The sequence below is a fragment of the Megalops cyprinoides genome, chromosome 21 (assembly GCF_013368585.1).
Source record: "Megalops cyprinoides isolate fMegCyp1 chromosome 21, fMegCyp1.pri, whole genome shotgun sequence".
Taxonomy (NCBI): Eukaryota; Metazoa; Chordata; class Actinopteri; order Elopiformes; family Megalopidae; genus Megalops; species Megalops cyprinoides.
Genome location: NC_050603.1, coordinates 9,169,336 through 9,188,122, shown reverse-complemented (window position 1 = coordinate 9,188,122; position 18,787 = coordinate 9,169,336). Strand labels below are relative to the sequence as shown.

General features: G+C 45.5%; 2 protein-coding genes across 2 annotated transcripts in view; both read right to left on the bottom strand.

The window, feature by feature from the left end:
• Positions 1-7,313: 7,313 nt before the first annotated feature.
• edn1 (endothelin 1) lies at positions 7,314-11,134 on the bottom strand. The gene is made up of 5 exons (XM_036515947.1): positions 10,823-11,134; positions 10,202-10,358; positions 9,931-10,089; positions 9,258-9,350; positions 7,314-8,417 (listed from the first exon to the last, which is right to left on the bottom strand). Exons 1-5 carry the CDS (start codon positions 10,881-10,883, stop codon positions 8,306-8,308), a joined length of 582 nt encoding a protein of 193 aa, XP_036371840.1. The 5' UTR covers positions 10,884-11,134; the 3' UTR covers positions 7,314-8,305.
• Positions 11,135-14,945: 3,811 nt separating this feature from the next.
• The window catches only part of hivep1 (HIVEP zinc finger 1), a 39,488-nt gene continuing 35,646 nt past the window's right edge, over positions 14,946-18,787 (bottom strand). The window contains exons 5-9 of the mRNA XM_036516144.1: positions 18,599-18,732; positions 18,320-18,495; positions 17,814-17,915; positions 16,292-16,809; positions 14,946-16,022 (exon numbers count right to left, since the gene is read on the bottom strand). Of these exons, the coding sequence (XP_036372037.1) occupies positions 14,946-16,022; positions 16,292-16,809; positions 17,814-17,915; positions 18,320-18,495; positions 18,599-18,732 (2,007 nt within the window). The remainder of the gene's footprint in view (positions 16,023-16,291; positions 16,810-17,813; positions 17,916-18,319; positions 18,496-18,598; positions 18,733-18,787) is intronic.

The following is an 18,787-nucleotide window of genomic DNA, read 5'->3' as shown; positions in this document are numbered from 1 at the left end:
ATTGAACTTGAATAGATAAGCTTGTGTTCTATTGTGCTGGAAGTTGCTCTGGATAAGAGCATCTGCTAAATGCATGTAATGAGCAACAAAAATAATGTAATGAGCAGGTCCTGTCTGACCCCTGCTCCGTGCTCTCCGAGGTAGGGGGAATACCCCCCTCCCTACATCACCTGATTGGATGATGTGACTGTGGCCCTGTGCTTTCTGATGTATCTAAAAGTGACACACCTTCAGGGTTGTATTGGGTGCTCTGGAGATATTTAGCCACAGACCACTGTTCTCCACTGAGGGGAATGAGCACCGAAATTACCTCTAAAAGAAGGAGAAAAGGGACAACAGGAAGTTGAAGTGACACATTGTGAACCTGTGAGAGAAACACGCCCCCATGCAGAGGTCAGATTCTTAGTATTGTCATGAGACATACCACACAAAAAGTAAGGTAAACATGACTTACACAAGCATGAAATGTCTATTGAAATTGTGAGTGTGAGTGTGAGTGTAACTGCCAAGGATTATGCTAAAATGCCACATGTCACTCATGTTAGCTGGCTTGCCTGCGTTGGGCCACTTGTTCATCCTGTGTCACACCCATGTGCTTTAAACTGGAGATGTAATCAATAACAGACTTACATTAAATATCCTAGATTATCTCCACTCATAGGATGTGTATGTGTGTGAGACTTGTGCAGTTTCTTGCTGACTCATTTCACTTATACAGTCAATGTGATATACTGTGTTAGTCAGTTTGCCTTTTCTTCACATATGGTAATTTTTAATGAGGCAGTGTTCCCTGTCTGGTGAGTTGTGGTCACAAGTGTTTTATTGCACAGAGACTTAATTACAGCATGGACGGAGAGTTACTGCTTAGAAACAGGTTTATTGCAAAAACACACAGAGAGGTCTACATATAATATTTACTGAGACACACGGAGAAGTAAATGACAGAATTACAGTGTTGTGTCAAACCTTCAAGATGATGTGCTTGAATCTCACCTTTTTTGAGACCAGGTACAGTAGATATGGCTTCATAGATTAGACCCAAATCACCTTTAAGGTGTAAGTCAGCGCCGATACCCATTGGATGAATCCCATAGACAGAAACGTTTAAGATGATTCTGGCCTGAAGCCTTTGCAGTATCTTGCTGCGTTGGGGGTCTCCCCTAACTCTGATGTGATTGACGTCATCTGCGGATGTTATGTGTCAAATCTGCATACATTTGCATGTACATCAGAAAACCTCACACTGATTAACTAGAAACGAAACTAAACAAAGCGAAGCATCTCCCAGACGCCATAGTGACTCATTAACGCAACATTGTAACAGCAATAAGTGTAGATATGAACAATGAGATTAACCTGTCAAACAGAATATGAAGGGGCAGGCCAGGATGATATATTCGAACCAGTAAACGATAGATTTGGAACAACAGAAGACAAAAGGGGCAAAACAAACAAAAAAAAAATAGAAACGGCAAAAACAATGGTTGCTGACACATAGGATTAGCATTTGGCAGTAATCCTGCAGAAACATGAGCTCCAGGCCTGAGTGTGCAGAAGCAGCAGGCACTGCCAGGGTTAGGGAGGGTGTGCCATGTCTGTTCTCGGCTGGAATGCCTTGGGTCAATATTAGACCATTTTATACAGGGCCCTCAATATTTATTTATACCCCTGACTAAGCAGGAACAAAAACATCCTATAAAGGGAAAAATAATATATTGGAATTTTTTTTTCCTGCTTATTTTTTTAATTATTATTTTAAAATAAGTAGCACCACACAGAACAAAGTTGTATTGTTTGCACACAATGGATTTCATTTGAGAAAACACATGATTGCATTTTCACATCTGACATTTATGTGTGCAGTGCTGTTAAGATTAAAGTGTAATCATAAAAAAAAACAATCGTTAAAAAGATGCAACGTGTTTTCTTTACATATTATTGTTCCCATTTAGTCGGGGTGTAAATTAATATGTACTCTATATATTTATATATAGTAGGAATAGTGTCTCTCTCTCCATCCAATCAATGGGGCTGAATTACGTAATTAAGTCCTATTTTGGAATATAGACTAGAGAACCATTGAACCTTGCATCTCCAGCAGAGTCATTTTGAAAACATATAACCATTAATGTTGAATAAATATATTAATTTAAATTAGCACATAACACTTACCTGTTCAAAATGAAATGGCCGATCCTCTCCAGCGAATACAAGAGAACTTGCACCGAATCATGTAAGTTCATGGTGGTCTGAACATGATTGATTGTGCTTCTGTGCACTATGATAGAGCTGTGGTATTTTATTTCTGAGTAATTACCTCGTTGGCATTCGGTATTGTACTTTCTTTTGCAGCTGAACTGAGGCTGCAAAGAAAACCTTTAATCTCCACCTGCCTAGCAATAGAAACAAACACCAGCCCGCAAATACCACAGTGCAAACAGTGGCTTGGTGACAGAGGGTACTCAGATGGTACTGTGCCTGCATGATTGATTTGATTACTCTCTTATTCCATGGAAGACTTTGTGTGAAAGAGGAGAGAGAGAGGGAGCGAGATATTGGTCACAGGTCTTAATGAGGTCAGACTCTATCTGCTTTTCTTTTCTTTTCTTTTTTTTTTTTAAGCAGGGCGTTCTTTTTCACAGCCAAGATTTAGAGTGTGATTTAGACTGTGGTGTGATGCGCCAGCTCCAGAAATATGATGACCTGGGGCAGATTCCTCAGAGACGCCTGTGCTCCGTGAAAACCTTTCCCTGTCTGAAGATGCTGAGCTCTCTGAACTTGCACACAGCTAAAAATATATAGAAGTATATACATATACATAATAATTCTACAATCTGCAATGTACAGTGTGCATAGTGTTACACACATAGAACTGGCCATAACTAAAACTTTTGTTATATATGACACATATAACGACGTGTGTAGGGGGGGGGGGGGGGGGGAGTCAAAAATTATCACTATTTTGTGCTCAGGTCAAAACAAATGGTCATTTATGATCAAAAGTGTGTTCTATTTCTCTGATAATATCAGAACCTTGGATGTTCACACCGTACTTTTGCAGTTATAAGTTTTTATGTACAAAGCAAAGAAGTTGGAGACAAGGTTTTACTTTGGATTGGATTCAAAATGCCTATTTCCCAACAGTAAAGGTATAACTCCTTTTAAATCACCCTTTGCTACAACCAGTTTCTTCCCCAGAATAATTCTGGAAGAATGTAGGGTATGTTTCGTAATGCTTTTCTGACCGTCGGCTGCTTCGTGGAACTGTACCTCGAGGCGCAGCTGAGAGAAGAGTGTGTCCCCAAACAAGACACCGCGTTGAGTGATACAGGCGCAAATACTGATAATGGGGACTGTGAATAGTGCGTTATCGTCGTGCCCCAGATGGAATAACAACATCAGGCCAATTAAACAGCGAGCACCTGCGGCAGCATACCTGAACGATTCCAGAGCGACCCCGCTGCCAAGAGGACGTCTCTGTGTTTGGCAGCTCAGAGGATACCTGTACCCTAATCCCCCAGGTCATGTGATCGCGGCGCAGGAATCTGTGACTGCCCGACTCCCCGGCTGTCTCAGATGAATGCCGGGGCGTGTAGACGCTCTTCGGTTTGCGGCGGCCTGAGACGTCAGAGATGTCTGCCTCCCTCGTCCGTTTCTGACGTACCTCTCGCCTCGAGCCCATTGTTCCTGCCGCATTCTTTGTCGGCCCGCGAGATTCCTCGCGGCGCAACGAGCCATTGTGTTTGAGCTGGACCTATTCAGAGACTAATGAACTACGCAGTTGGCAGCGTCTCAGGGGGACGTGAGAGGACGGGGAGCGTAGCTTTGGGTGGAATGGCATTGTGCTGAGACGCAGGGGCCTGTCAGCTGTTTTTTCATCCCTGCACGTGCTCAAGCCGCCACCGCCGCCACCGCCGCCACCACCTCTCCGAGCCAAGTCACGTCCTCCTGTAACGCGCATTTTTCATCAAATAAACTCAATATCATTCTTTCAGGCCCTTTGTTTGCTTTGGCTGTGGAAGAGAGTAGATTGCCATAATCATCAGGACCCACAGGCTCTCATAAAGACTGCTATAACTTACCATCACGTCCGACCTCCAGGTGCTTTCTGCCCTTGTCAACAAATTTAAGACCAGTGGGACCCACCCTGATCATACGGCTAATCCATCAATTTTGATTCTGATCCAGGATTAACTCTTAAGGGCAAGAATAACCTACTTATATCAAGTCAGACAGCAGATGTGAAACAGAGCTCATGTGGTGTAAATGAGCAAAACCACACAGATAGCTAACTAAGTTATATTAATATTTTGTTGTCTTATTCTGGTGTCAAAAATGCAATCCCAACAAAAACAACCTGCCAAACCAGCGAGAAGTTGGTTTTTATGATAAGATGAGGATATGATTAAGATATTCACAGGCTAACCTAGGTTTAAATGATAACCTTAAGGTTGGTTAAGGTTGGTTTTCAGCCTTTGATTCTTAATTCACCATGCCAGTCCCATAGTGCCTTAACTTTTTAACCATATTTAATCCATGTAACATTGTTAAATTGTTCTAGATTAATGCTACTGTAGAGATTTTGTGAAATCCCTATTCATCATTATTTTTGTTTTTTTTTTTGGTTTTATCATTCAATAAATTTCTAATGTCCCTTTTCATGGCTTTGAGCCCCAGCCCTCCAAAGGGTCCTTGTACAGTCCTGTGTTTGCCCATTCAGCACACTGGACCTTTTCTACCGTTATGTTTTATTGTGCTGTGCGTTGTCGGTTTCCCTGAAAGAGAGAGTCTGCGAAATGAGACAGGGGAGGAGGAGGAAATGGAGCCAGACGCAGGGATGCTCACACTGATGGGGGACAGAGATCAGTTTCTAAATATGCTGTGAAGATTCACTGATGTCATTTTCGTATTATCATATCCATGAAGCAGGGAGTCAGCGTCACGTCCGCATGTTGTCTGGGGGATAAACGAATAGTTTGTCCCGAAGAGGACTGAGGGTAGACAGAGGGGCTCTTCCCTCTTCCAGGCCTGGCGGGGAAATGTTTTTTTTTTTTTTCCCCCTCTCTTATTTGCAATGAATTTTTTCTACTACGTGTAGGAACAGGTCTGCGGCTGTCAGACGGGAGTAGGGCTGGAGTGACATAATAGTTAAGAGAGCGATTTAAAACATGTGAGGGATTTGGGTGTCCTCTGAAACTCTTCTGAAAGTGTCTTCTTTTTCTGCTTGAGTGCGCTGCATATGTCTGCTGTATGTCTGTGTGTTGGTGACAGATTGGTGTACTTTGCAGGGCTGTCAGTCAGTTACATTTTGCGGTTGATTAATTTTTGCCATCAGTTGATGAATATGCTTAGTAAGTGGTTCTTGTAATAGCAACGCTCCTCTCTAGCACCTAATATCCTTGACAAAAAGAGACTTTAAGCTGAAGCGGTGTCTGCAGTGACTGAACGACAGCAACATATTTCTGAGCAGGTTTTTGTTTGAAAGAAACATGCATTGTGAAATGGCTATTTTCGAGAGACTCAGATTTAAGGTTTAACAGTTAGGTTTAATTTAGTTGTCGCCTTCTGGTTCAGGGGTCATAATCAGGCGACAGTCAGACCTCTAAGAATTCTGGGAAGACACGGGGGCAGGGGGGCTCAAAAGAGGGTCACTCAATTCCCCAGACAATGGCGGGAGCGGGCTTGGAACAACAGGGGAGATTTTACTGGGAATTAGGGATATCTGCTTCTGTGTTTGGAGGTGACGGTGTTTTGTGGAGGAAGGACCGGGTCAAAGGTGACTCCTTAGGCGTGAGTAACATCGATTGGAGAACAGGAGCTGGAAGTAATAGCCTTTATGCTTCCCAGCAGTGGCCAGGTCAGGGGACTCTTGGAAGGAAAGACGGGAAGGTCCTGAAACTTTAAAGGCTGCAGAGATGTTTAGGCAGATGTTTCAGGTCAGCATGTTTGTCTACTCCGTGAGCAACTCTAGCTCTTCAGAGCAGTAAGTTGCCAGATTTCCCTCCAAAAAAGTAAAGGTAGACAGAAGCTGCCAGGGGTAGCACTAGGGTGTTCCCATAAGGAGATGTATCTTGATAACAGATTCTTACACATTGACAGACTTTTACACGTTATGTACATTTTGGGCACTTGGATGCTGTAAACGCATAAACTGAAAGTTATTTTTTATATGTTGGAGAAGAATAAAAGTGTAATAAAAATGCTACTTGATGGCTTTAAATGTCTCTAGATTTGGTAGGAAAATACTATAAGTAGGTTCCTCCAAGAGGCACTGATCACACAGGTCATTTGTTTCACCTGTTGTGGAGTACATACTCATCAGTGACGCATTGCCTTGAATGCAGGGCACCATAGAACAAAAGTAAATTTTATAGTAAACCTATAGAATTCCATGGTACAGTGACCTCAGCCATGGATGCACTGGGCTGTCCAACCAGATCAGCCCAAGGATCGTTAAGTTATGAAGATCGTATCCTTCTATCTCTTGCAGAGATTACAGAGATGGCTCTACTCATCTCACCACGAGGGTCATTTGAATCTAGCTGTCGAATTTGAAATGGTTTAGTGCGATCATTCTATCACACAGTTTGAAGAGGTTGAAAAATCCTGCAAAAGACCTCCTCAGAGTACAGAAGTTCTCAAACAGTAAGAGCTGAAAGAGTTGCCTTGCCTTTTCTCCCGTGATTTATGGAGGTATCCTCTGAGACGTCTCTTTGCTTAAAGCCCTTAAGAGCGCCCTCCATGCTCCTGGCTATGAGTTATTGCCTGTTCAGGACAACACCAGCACTGATCCATGTCTCTGTGTAGGACTACATTCCAGACCGCTTGCTTACTCCCTCCTCCCCTCAGCAACTCTGATCTCGTATCAGTGCTCAGCGCATCACACAGGGTGCCCTCTTGCTGGGTTCTGATCAGAGATCTCCTGCGGGTACTTTCTCCCAGAAATACAAACTACTGATCTGAGATCAGATCGCCAAGTAATGACCCTAATTCCAAAATTGACGCAAGAGTTTGCAGCTGAGGGCGAAAACTGCCCGAGGTTCAGAATGCAACCTGGCTGTCAGTGGGTCCCTTTAACTCTTGACCTTTGTAAAACTTGTTGCCATTTGTTGATTTTATCCCAAAGCTTGACTTGGCTGATATTTTGTCAAAAACAAATGAACTCATTGATTTGAAAAATAATTTTAAAAATCTGGGAACTCAGTTTACAGGAAATAAAACAAGAAAAAGGATGGAGATTAAATAATCAGTATATTTTATTTACTACAATTAGCCTTTTTGTGGCATTATTTTGAAGAGCCATTTCACAGAAATGACACAGCAAAACTCACAGACCAATGTGGCCAGAAATAGATGCATATTTAACATGGATAAACAAAGCTAAAGGATATATGAATCTGCATTAAATTATTATGGCATCTCACTTCTTAGTCATTATACAATGTGTATAGAAAACACATACAGGTATGTATTTAAGACAACATAGAACTGAGATGAAATTAGGAAAAACCCCCTCTGAGCCATATTGGAATGATGTGTCATGGACATAGTTGGTGGAGTATCTGCAGCTGAAAAGGTAAACCTCAAACAAACTCAGACAACATCCCCACAGGTGTCTGATAAATTATTGGCTGCTCAGCTTGATTTGGTCCGTTTCCAGTGGAGGCAGTCTTTGGCCTGTCACGTTGTCAGAAATCATCTGTTCTTTCCCAGTGTGAATACAGAGAACTCCTGCATGGCCTGGGGGGGGTGATGGTTTTTCTTACATTACACATTTTGTCACCCTGTACCATGCATTGGAGCTCTCATTTACAGTAACTGCTTCTTCCCCATTGTCTGGAAAGGCTGTATTAGAAGACAGAGTCCAAGGAAAATGGCGGCTATAGCAAAGGACACCTCCAAGTTACAGTCGGACATGGGAGAGGTAGGCTTGTCGTTCATGGGTGGAGCTTGACAGGTAATTGCTACCGGCTGCTGCGGTGAGCGGAATGCAGGTGTTTGTGCACCTTGTCCTGTAAATCCATCCCATGTCTGGAGCCAGCAGTCTGCCTCGGTGATCCAGAGGCAATGGATCAGAGGAGCCTCTGCCCAGCTGTGCAGCCCCGGCTGCCCTCATCACATCCGACCAATGAGGGGTGTCCCAGCGCGGGCCATATCCTGGGGTTTCTGTAGGGATGCGTTCCCACTCTTGGGGCCATGACTCCAGTCTCCACATTCTAACAAGGGGTCTCCAGCAGGGGGCGCCCAAGGACAGAGGGTCTTCTTCCCTTGCATGGCGAAGCAGTGTGGTGGCGACTGTGACTCGTTAGGAAGCTGCGTTCTCGTCCTCCCACGCCCGAGCCCAGCGGCGGCGATTCGCCCCCCGGGGGCTCCTCCGTGCTGAGGGCCTCTTGCTTCTCGAGCTCCTGTCTCCCACCCTGAGAGAGAGTAAGAAACAAGTTCCGATTATCCAACAGCAACAGTAGAGACAGTACAATTAATATCGTACTGCTGGATTAATACAAGAATCGTGAATATTCTACCACTAGATTCAGAAGAGAGTGGTGAATGTCCTACCACTAGATTAACAATAGATCCATGAATATCGTACCCTCAGATTAAGAAGAGACTTTAAAATATTGTACCGCTACAGTAAGAACAGAGTGGTGAATATCACACCGCTAGATTTGGTAAGGACATCACTGTCCCTTTCCAGTCAATCAACCCCACTTTCATCCGAAGCCTGACGTGAAAATGAAACGAGCTGCAAATTGCAGGATATGTTTTCATTTCATTAAGTTGTCAAAATAACAGACACAGGCGCCATGGACGTTTGGGTTTAGCGTTTCAACAAGATTCTACATGATGGAAGTTAGACCATGTGATGCTGCCTTCTCTCAGTATTCATAATCAGCTTCAAGGGCCTCTGAAATCTCCTGTCATCTGCCACCACTTGGAATTTCTCACAAGGTTTTTAAAAGGGTGAAATGGTTTTTTGAAATGTCTTTATACCTTTAATCTAGGCCATTTCTTTCTCATTATATCGTTAGCTTGCGCTGTAACGACCACTCAGCGTTCCCATTTAAAGGCTGTGGCTGATGTTTGAGAGCGGCGTGCCTCTGCTTCACTATCTCCTACACTTCAGTAAATTGTGCTTTCTAAAGATTACGCCTCACTTGAGACACACCTGACATGAGGCTGTAATTACTTTGTACAATTATTCTGCAAATGGAACTCAGGTATTTTCTCTTCTTTCCAGGAGGACATTTTTTTCTTACCTTTTAATCTCCCTCTTGCTGGCTTGCAGGTTGAACACGCACTGCCACGCGGCACAGTCGCTGCCCTGGGTGGGAAGTTTCGCTGCCCGCAACCTGAGAATTGGAAAGCGCACCGCGTGAGAATCACCGCTTGTCCGTCGGTAGAGTACGCGCGTACAACACGCATCAAAACAGAAGCGACCTTATCTGAAAAAAGTTTTAGGAGAGAATAGAATAAGAATAGGAACTTGTTTCTGCAAGTCAAATTGCTTTGTTTGCTAACTGCACGAAGTTGGACTGGACTTTACCAAAAAGCATCAGAGGCGTTGCGCTCTGTAATAACAAGGAGCTGCACTAACCTCAGGAATGTAGGCGGAGGAGAGACAGTGCCTTGCGAAAAACTAATCGCCTAAATGTTACATTTTAAAAATGGAACATTGCCATGTAATCTTCAATATGCCATGGCATTGTCGTATACTGAAAACATATGAGTTGTTGCGGTTTCCATGTTTGTGAAAGCTTTTACCGTAAGACATATCAACTGCCAAATATACATTTTGCAATATAGCCTAGGCATTAGCAGTATTGAGGTATGGTATTATATATTTTCAAGCACATACATTTTGACACTGGAATATATGCTTCATTCAGAAGCATGTTCACAATTCTGTAAAGTTGTGGCGATTCCCCGTACCTCGCGGGATTATCCTGCTGACAGAACGTCGCGCAGGTGCGGTCTTCCTTCTCCACGCACTTGCAGCGAGGTTTCTGCTCAGTACGCTTGAGGACGAAGGGTTTCACAAGCGAGCGCTTCTTTCTTGGAGCGCTTCCCAGTCCGTACGAGACGGTGCGTCTGGGGAAAACGAACAACAACAGTTAGTGTTAGTTTTCAAATTTCAACTGTTACTGTCGAAGCAATACAATACAATGTTTTCATAATCAGCAATGGGGTGCTGTATCCTTACTCTGGGGTGTTGATCCATATGATGTCGAGATGACAGAAGTAGACGCACTCTTTGTCCAGGAACGTCGCGCAGGAGCATCGTTTTGTCCTGGTGTGGTGCGCGGAGGGGCTGGTGGTGGCCACTGACGCTGTCTCCTCGCTCATCGGTGCCGGGGTCACTGGTGATGCAGAGAGCACGAAAAGCAAAATTATCACATGTTCAAGAGTTATCACTGAGGTAGACTTTGACGATGTATCTTGACTAATATAGCTCAGGTAATGCTCCGTGGCGTGGGAATCCAAAGAATGCCAAATTTGTTAACGGCGTGTATCAGATTCCAAGAGTTATCCATACTGCGTATGATTATATAAAGAATACGCATTAATATATTGTACATATCAGCACGGTTTTAAGAAAATTAGAATTCTTTTAGTTTCTTGAAGGTATATTTTACTTGAGTGAAAACTGACAGAATCACAAATTGTGCAGTTTCATATGCACCGTTCATGTACTTGAATATGTAATTCGTGTACTATGGAATTGTAAAAATGCCAATGACAAAATTAAAAGGTATAAAAAATGAAAACACCCTTGGTCGAATGGTCGGTTTTTATTGAGACACAGTCGTCAGCTATAACTTACCTGTATGTAAACACCCAGAAAATATGATATATATCACTGAGAAAGTTATGCGCAATTCCATTTTGATCTTCAGATTGATTTGTTGCCTCTTCTACTCTTCAGTGTTCTGGAAAAAAATGAAAATATTCCATACAAAATGTAGGTGACTGTAAGCCAGCAAAATACGTGAAAATCAAAAGAAAACAATAGCAACAAAAAACCGCCTATTAAAATAAATTTGAGTACGACAGCCTTTCCCCTTGGGCTGTTCTGTCTGTGATTCCGCTGCTGTGGTCGCAATGTCCTTTTTATATACGCAACTGCACACCCCTCTCTCTCTCCCCCCTCAGCCGCGTGTAAACAGTTTTGTCCTCTGACTTTTTACTAGACAATGCCGTTTGTTAAAAGTCACCGACAAGCAAGCAGCCTGCAGAACAAGATAAGAACTTTGCATGTACAGAGCCTGACGGCTGGAGACGCCAAGCGGCGGCGCGCTGAATTTTCATTATTCAGGTAGCATCCCAGTGTGGAAAAAAGATGAAGTATGTGTGTATACGCACACGCACACACACACAAACACACACGCACACGCAGAGTAGGCCTACCAGTCAAAGAAATTGGGCACAACTGATCAAGATAACGGGAAACATTCATTCAAAGACATTTTGATCTGAAGACTTATATTTAAATGCTTGAAATTAGTTTCTTAGACAAATATAGATAGTGAAGTTAATGCCTATGTATGGAAAATATTTTTTTGGCTACTTTGAAGGATAAAATAAAATAGTGTTGATTTGTTTAACACTTTTTGGCCACAGAATAATTCCATTTGTGTTATTTCATAGTTCTGATGTCCTTATTATTCTAAATGTTCAAAATAGTAAATATAAAGAAAACCACTTCTATGAATAAATGTGTTTTGACTGGTAATGTTCATATATACTTTATACTTCATCTTTTACTTTTTATTTTCGCCGAGCGTGTGAAAATGTGTTACTCGATATACCTGAATTCACTCGGAGCAATCGGTCGGAATGCTCTGGTAAAATGGTTTCATCTTAAAGGACGAAACCGTTTGAAGTGAAAAGTACGTCCACAGATAAATTGTTAGGCAGCTAAACAGCGCGGTGTAATTGCCTGGATTTCCCGACTTCCCCCTCTCTATGCGAATGTGCGTGACATGGAAGGTAAAAAGAATGAAAGTCCATGCTCTTGATGTTCTATACGTTTATGTAATTTTAAAGTGAAGAATTACACGCCCTACCGCCCTACAGGTACGTGCAAGGCGTGACACGCGCACCAATTTCACAGTACCGCATGTTTAAACTTGACATAATGCATTAGTTGCATTGTATCATTAGAAATACTTCTGCAGATTAAAATAGTTGTGCTTGTCACTTTTCTCTAAAACGTTGTCTCCCGGGAAAGGGGGTTTGGTCACCGTTTGCCTCACGGTGGAAGAGCTCTGTCAGATGTCGTTTTTAAATCGGGATATAAGCCAAAAAAGAAAAGAAAGAGAAAAAACCCAGCATTATGCTTTAGTGTTAATGTGTTATCATTTGGTCCATTGGCGCAATGTGAGAGGGCTGCGGCACGCGCGCTCCTTAACGATTTCAGCTTGTGGCCAGCAGGGGGAAATATATCCTACCTTTTTCAGAGTGTTTTAGCATTATCAGACGATTTCACCCATTTGAGCATGGCCTTCTTACGTACATATGCTGAGTGTGTGCGCATACATGCATTCATACATAACATGGGCACATTATTTGCAAAATCACATTGCTCACCTTTCTTAAGAGCAAACACGTATAATGTGGGATCTTCATCTCCCTTTTTCTTATTGCCATTTTTTGCAGGTGCTGTTATCAAGAGCAGCTTAAATATGTTACAATATTTACGTGATCCATTTATACAGCTGGATATTTACTGAGGCAATTCTGGGTTAAGTACCTTACCTTAAGGTACAACAGCAGTGCCCCAGCAAGGAATTGAGCTGGCAACCTTTCAGTTATGAGTTCTGCTCCTTACCACTGTGCTACACAGCTGCCCTTTTTCTTATGGCAACATGTTTCAGCTCTGAACACATCACATGCTTCTAGGGGCACAGACAGCATTAAAACGCAGTGTTGTGCTGGTTTTGCAACAAGCATGTGATGTAACACTGTGCCGTTTTGGACCCAGATAGAGAGGGTGACATTGTTACATTAAATTATTGGCTTTTTAGCAGATGCTCTTATCCAGAGTGACTTACATAGGTTACAGTTTTTTGCAATGTTATCCATTTATACAGCTGGATATTTACTGAGGCAACTGTGGGTTAAGTACCTCGCCCAAGGGTACAGCAGCAGTACTCCAGTAGGGAAATTGAACTGGCAGTCTTTGACAAGTCCTGCTCCACTACACTATGCTACACTGCCGCGATATCTAACCCAAGAGGCCGTCACCGAGAACCATCAACCTGGTGCTCCTGAATCGGAACCCCCCTATTGCTGAGGACAGGTCTGATTCCAGCTGGGCACTGGCTGTAACTTGCAGGATCGGGTCCTGCCTCTCCAGGGTGTTGAGATGAAGAGCAAACCCCTCGTCCCTGAAGCCGCCGTAACAGACCACCCAAAACAGAACATATTATACGAAAGGGATCTCTGCCTAGACCTGCTTGCGCTCGTTCATCAGAAAGTGTGGTTTAATCAAGAAAAATACAACCCTACTCGTGCCAGACATTAAATGGACAAGAGTTGCCATTATGACTGTTGAATATGCCATATCACGACAGCATGAGACTCCTTCCACCTGTCCAGAGGAGAGAACGGTGTTACGAAACCTCGAGCTGCCTCACAACCAACATTGACATTCCCGATGAAGCTGTCAGCTGCAGCCCTCTGTCATGAAACTATTTCAAGCATTGGCTGCGCGATTAATTTCCTTCATGGTGAAGGGAAGGGACTACGCACATCTATAAAAAAAAATGGATAGGAGTTTTAATCTCAGCAATAAATGTCCTCCTACTGGATGGAAGAAGAAAAATTAAGTGCTCATGGTACCGCATTCCTTTGGTCCCTGATCTGCCTCTTCACAGCGCAATGCTACCCTGATTCCCTCTCTCCACGCACCATTCCAGTCTTTTGCAGTGTTTTCTTTATGCCCGCTGTAGCTTAGCAACATCCGTCACGCCCACCTGCTACACCCCCTCACTCCGCAATGACAGCTGTTGTCCTCTAGGTGTCTCCACTCGCACACCGTAAGGCTGGAGAGGCAGCGCGCACGCTGTCACCCTCGCTACCGGATGTGACACTGCCCTATAAGGTGAGACAACGCCTTCCAAAGTCTTGCAGTTCTGATTGGTCCGCAGAAATGCTCTTGTTATTGGTGAGAATAATGCATTTCTGCGATGGCAAAGGGAGTACAGAGAAGAGCCCTTCTTGGATTGATGGTTGGATCTGAGTAGCCTGTAGGAGACTGTGCATGTGCATGTGCAAAAGCCTTCCACCAAGACTGCGTGAATGTTTAAGTGTTTCAGGTGCAATAAAAAGACACAGGTAGCATGTGCACATTTGTAAACAAAGTTTTACTGGTACAGCTCGTAATAGATACCACAATGCGAAGCTACCGTTTTACACAGACCTATGGATCATGGCCAGAGATGGAATACAATAAATATTCAAACTACAACATTTTTACATGGAAACATTGCCCCAAACCATAGAAATGTACATTTATCAGTGCAACATATATACTTTATTTTTCCATAAATTTCTGATTGACATTAATTTTTCAAAATAAAAATTTTCCTCCACTTTTTGTTTTTGCTTCCATTTTCTCTAAATAAACACAAGTAACTACTAGATTGTACTGAATTATATACAGATACTCCAAAAGGCACAACTGTCTTTACAACATGTACAAAAATAAAAGAAATAAATTGTCTGTAGCTGTCCAAAAAAAAGTTTAAAATAAAACAAAAAGCGATTGGTCATCATTTATGATTGCACATACAATATGAAATGTCAGAAAATGTGCTTTGAGAGAAAAACGAATCGCAGAGATGCAATCCTTTTTAAGTGTTTTCAGTTTTACAAAGTGACAGAGCATTTAAAAAAAAAAAAAGAAAGGAAGAAAGAAAGAAAAGCTTTAAACTGGGGGGCGTTTAGGTGGCGATGACGAGTCTGTCTTCGTCGTCGCTTGAGGCGTCGTTGTATTCCACAGTCACCTGGCGCTTGGCGAACGCCAGCCGCTTCTGTGGCTCCTGACCCCTGGACCCCCCCACGGGAGCGCTCCCACTGGGGGACGAAGACGGGAGCGGGGGTGACGTGGCCTTCCCCTGCTCGGCACTCTCCGTACTGAGTCCGGCGGCTGCTCCCGCACTTGGCACGCCGTGCAGTGGCGCTTCTTGTGAAACCTGGACCGCGGGGCCCGGCTGGGGGGACGTGGTGGCGGTGGGGGTGGCACCGGGAGAGCCGGCGGGGGGCTCTGCGTGGCAGGGGGGGGCGGCGGGGAGGGGGCTGAGCGAGGGGATGAGGGTGGGCAGGGCGATGTTTAGAATCTGAAGCCCCGAGACGTGCGTCTGGGGACTGGGCACGCCCTGGGAGGCGGGACCGGCAGCCAGCACCTGCAAACCCAGGGTTTTGAGGGCGAGGCCGGGCTGGGGGAGCAGCTGGGTGGTGGGGAGGCCGGCGTTGGCCACCCCCACCACGCCGAGCGCCTCCAGCCCCAGGGGCTGCAGAGCCTGGGGAGCCCCGAGGGGCTGCAGGCCGGCCACACTCACCTGCCCCAGCGGGAAGCAGGGCAGGACTCCGCCCACGGGCTCGGCCACGCCCGCGTGCGGGGCGAGCGGGGCGTCCGGGCGGGGGGGAGAGTCGGCCGGGGACAGGGGGCTGCCGCTGCGGTGCAGCACGCTCACGGCCGGGATGGTGAGCTGCACGGGGCCCGCCTGCACGGGCAGGAAGGTGGAGTACGCCGCCAGCCCGGCGGGGACGAGCTGGATGCCGCCCACGGGCACCATGCTGTAGGGCGAGCGAGGGGGCTGCTGGGAGTGCGGCGGCAGGTGGCTGAAGAGGTGGGTGTGCGCCGACCCACCGTGCTCCTGGATCTGGGTCTGCGGGAGGAAGCGCAGGGGCCCCGGGGGGTCGTAGGCAGAGGCCGGCAGCAGGGTGGTCTGGGTGCTGCGGTCCACGGGGACGCCCGCCTCACCGGTCTGCTGGGGGGGCGGGGAACTCGGGGCATCCTGGGCGGGGGACAGACAGGTTTTACATTTACATGGAAACGCTGAGCAAATACACCCTCAGGCTGCCTCCGATGGTCAGCTGGTTCTGCGAGAAAATGCAGTCAGTCGGTGGCTGAATCAATGAGGAAAAAATGAGAATGTAGAAAATGTAGTTCTACGTGTGAGGTAGGCAGAGAGAGGGGAGGGAAGAGGAGAGAGGAAGACACAGAGGGCAAGAGAGAGAAATGGACAAAGAGAGAGAGAATGGATAGAGAAAACATCCGTCTTACCTTAGTGCCCTTGCCTGGGGCAGGGGGGCTGATGGGGGCGTCAACATCGGGGTAGTCGATGGACATCTGCCTGCATGGGGAGACGGGGCTCATCATGGTGACGGACTCCGTGTCGGAGCCGTGGGACTCCGAGACCGCCGGCGGGGGGAAAGAGAGAGTGGCGGGGCCGGGGGAGACCACAGAGACGGGGCTCATCATGGTCACGGACTCCGTGTCTGAGGCCTGAGAGTCAGAGACGGGGGGTGCAGGTAAGGAGAGGGGGGCAGGGCCGGAGCCAGGGCCGGGGGAGGCCCCTGAGATGGACATCTGGGCCAGGAGGGCGCTGGGCAGGGCGTCCAGAGGGGCGGCGGGGAGGTGCTGCGGGCTGGCAGAGACCGAAGGCGTCGTGGACAGGCCCGACTCCGCCTGGCTGTCGTCCTCGTCTTCGTCCTCCCCGTCGTTATCCTCATCCTCCAAGCCGTCCGAATCCTCGCCATCCGAACCCGCGCGCTCGGTGCTGCTCGTTTGGTTGCGCTCTCCTGGGGGAGAGAGAGGAGAGATGCGTCAGTCTGGGGGGCAGTGAGGTCACAGGTAAAGACATCACAAGATCGTGGCACATAATGATTACGTGCTCGTGGCATCATGTGATATGGTAAGGCAAATGATGCCCATTACTGTTGACAGCAATATTATTGTTTATTAACTGCATTTGTATTCATTTATGTACATAAGTTGTGCGCAGGAAATCCGCTGGGATATAGTTGCCTGGTGACTGACAGGACTAAATTAAAAATAATGGCAACAATAATAAGAAGGAGGAAAAAAAAAAAAGAGCGATGCAGACACCCCACCAAGCTTAGCCCTGGGAGAGATGAACACAAAACTCCTCCAGATTCAGGGACCTCAGGAGATTTCCAGCTCCTCTCTCTAATATTAGAAGCAGTAATTTCCTCTCTCTAAGTGCTCTACATTCCGCCCACATGCATTCTGAGGTCACCAGCCAGAGAGCTGCATTTAGCATTTCCGATTGGATCACAGCACAGCCATCAATCAGAGCGCAGTCAAACACAATCTCTGTTTAATGGCCGCTTCTGTTATTATAACTATTAAAAACCGAGGGTTCCTGTTGCTGGAGTCCAGAGGAGACGGATAAACACAAGCACTGTCCGAGCGCACTTTGTAAACATTAATTTGTGGCCCACTCTTTTCTCTAATGACTCAATTTTGTGCGTCTCCCGCTAAGGCTATAAAAACAGCTGCCTTTTTGTTTGAAATTCATAAAAGTGGATTTGAACATTGATCAGTTACAACAAAAACAGGAATGTAAGCAGTACCATATTCTTCAACAACAGACTTCAGAGCAGACGCGAGTTGAATGCCTTTGTCAAAACTACAGATGCTCAATCACAAACAGCCCTTGCAGCCTTCCCAAGATGGCTGCCCATTGACTACACAGTACATTTCCCCAGCTCATACCTCTGACACACACAGGTGGCATCACTCTGCGCTGTCAGACACAACTGTATGCCAGAGTGAAATTTACCTGTGTCCTCTGTATCCTGGTCCTCCACAGAGCTCAGAGACACGCCCATCTCCATGCACTTCTTACTATGGGCCTTGGACTTCATGTGTTTGGTCAGATTTCCTGTGAAAGGAGAGACATCTCACTGGATCACCTTGTGTAGGTGAGGGGAGTGAGGCTGGTGCTGACTAATTTCCCACGATGACTCGTTATAAGCACAGCACACTCTGTTCTTCACGTTACCAAGTAAAGTAACAAATTTAAACGTGTTGCATTCTTTCATCTTGCACACAACTTTGTTAATTTAAGTAAAACTTGTGATCTTGTGTAGGTTTTGCAAAAAATCAAGGCCTTTTATCCAAAATCAAGGCCTTCAGAGAGTTCAAAACAGCAGAGGCTTGAATAAAGACCACGAAGACCAGGTGAAAATGAGACACAGAATAGGTTTGTGTATCATGGGAGAGGTGTGAGCAAAGTTTTGTAGTGTAGTCAGCAGTGCAGAAATCGGACTCCTGTCCAGCGGGTACCTTTAGTCTTGAAGGAAAAGTTGCAGTGGGTGCAGTGATAGGGACGGACGTCGCTGTGTGTGCGGATGTGTTTGCGGAGCATGCTGGGCTTCTTGCAGCGGATGCCACACTCTTCACAGATGTACTTCCCCCGGCCCCGGCCACGCACGTACACATATTCCTCATTTGACTTGTACCTGCAAAACAAACAGGGAATGAAGACATACAACCAACACCACAGGCCCTTTCTGTTTATTTTTTTTACATTATATATTTTTTTTAAAAACCTATGATACATACCCTCCATCGAATATTTTCACCCGTCTTGGCTCTGACTTGGAGGAAGAAGAGTCCCTGTCGGACTCGTTGCTTGGCTGCGTCTCGGGTTTGAGCTTGCACTTTTCACTTGACTTGGATGGCAGCGGGGTTAAGACCTGTGGTGACAGAAATATGGAATATGTAGTACTCCGAAAACAGGTAAGAACATAT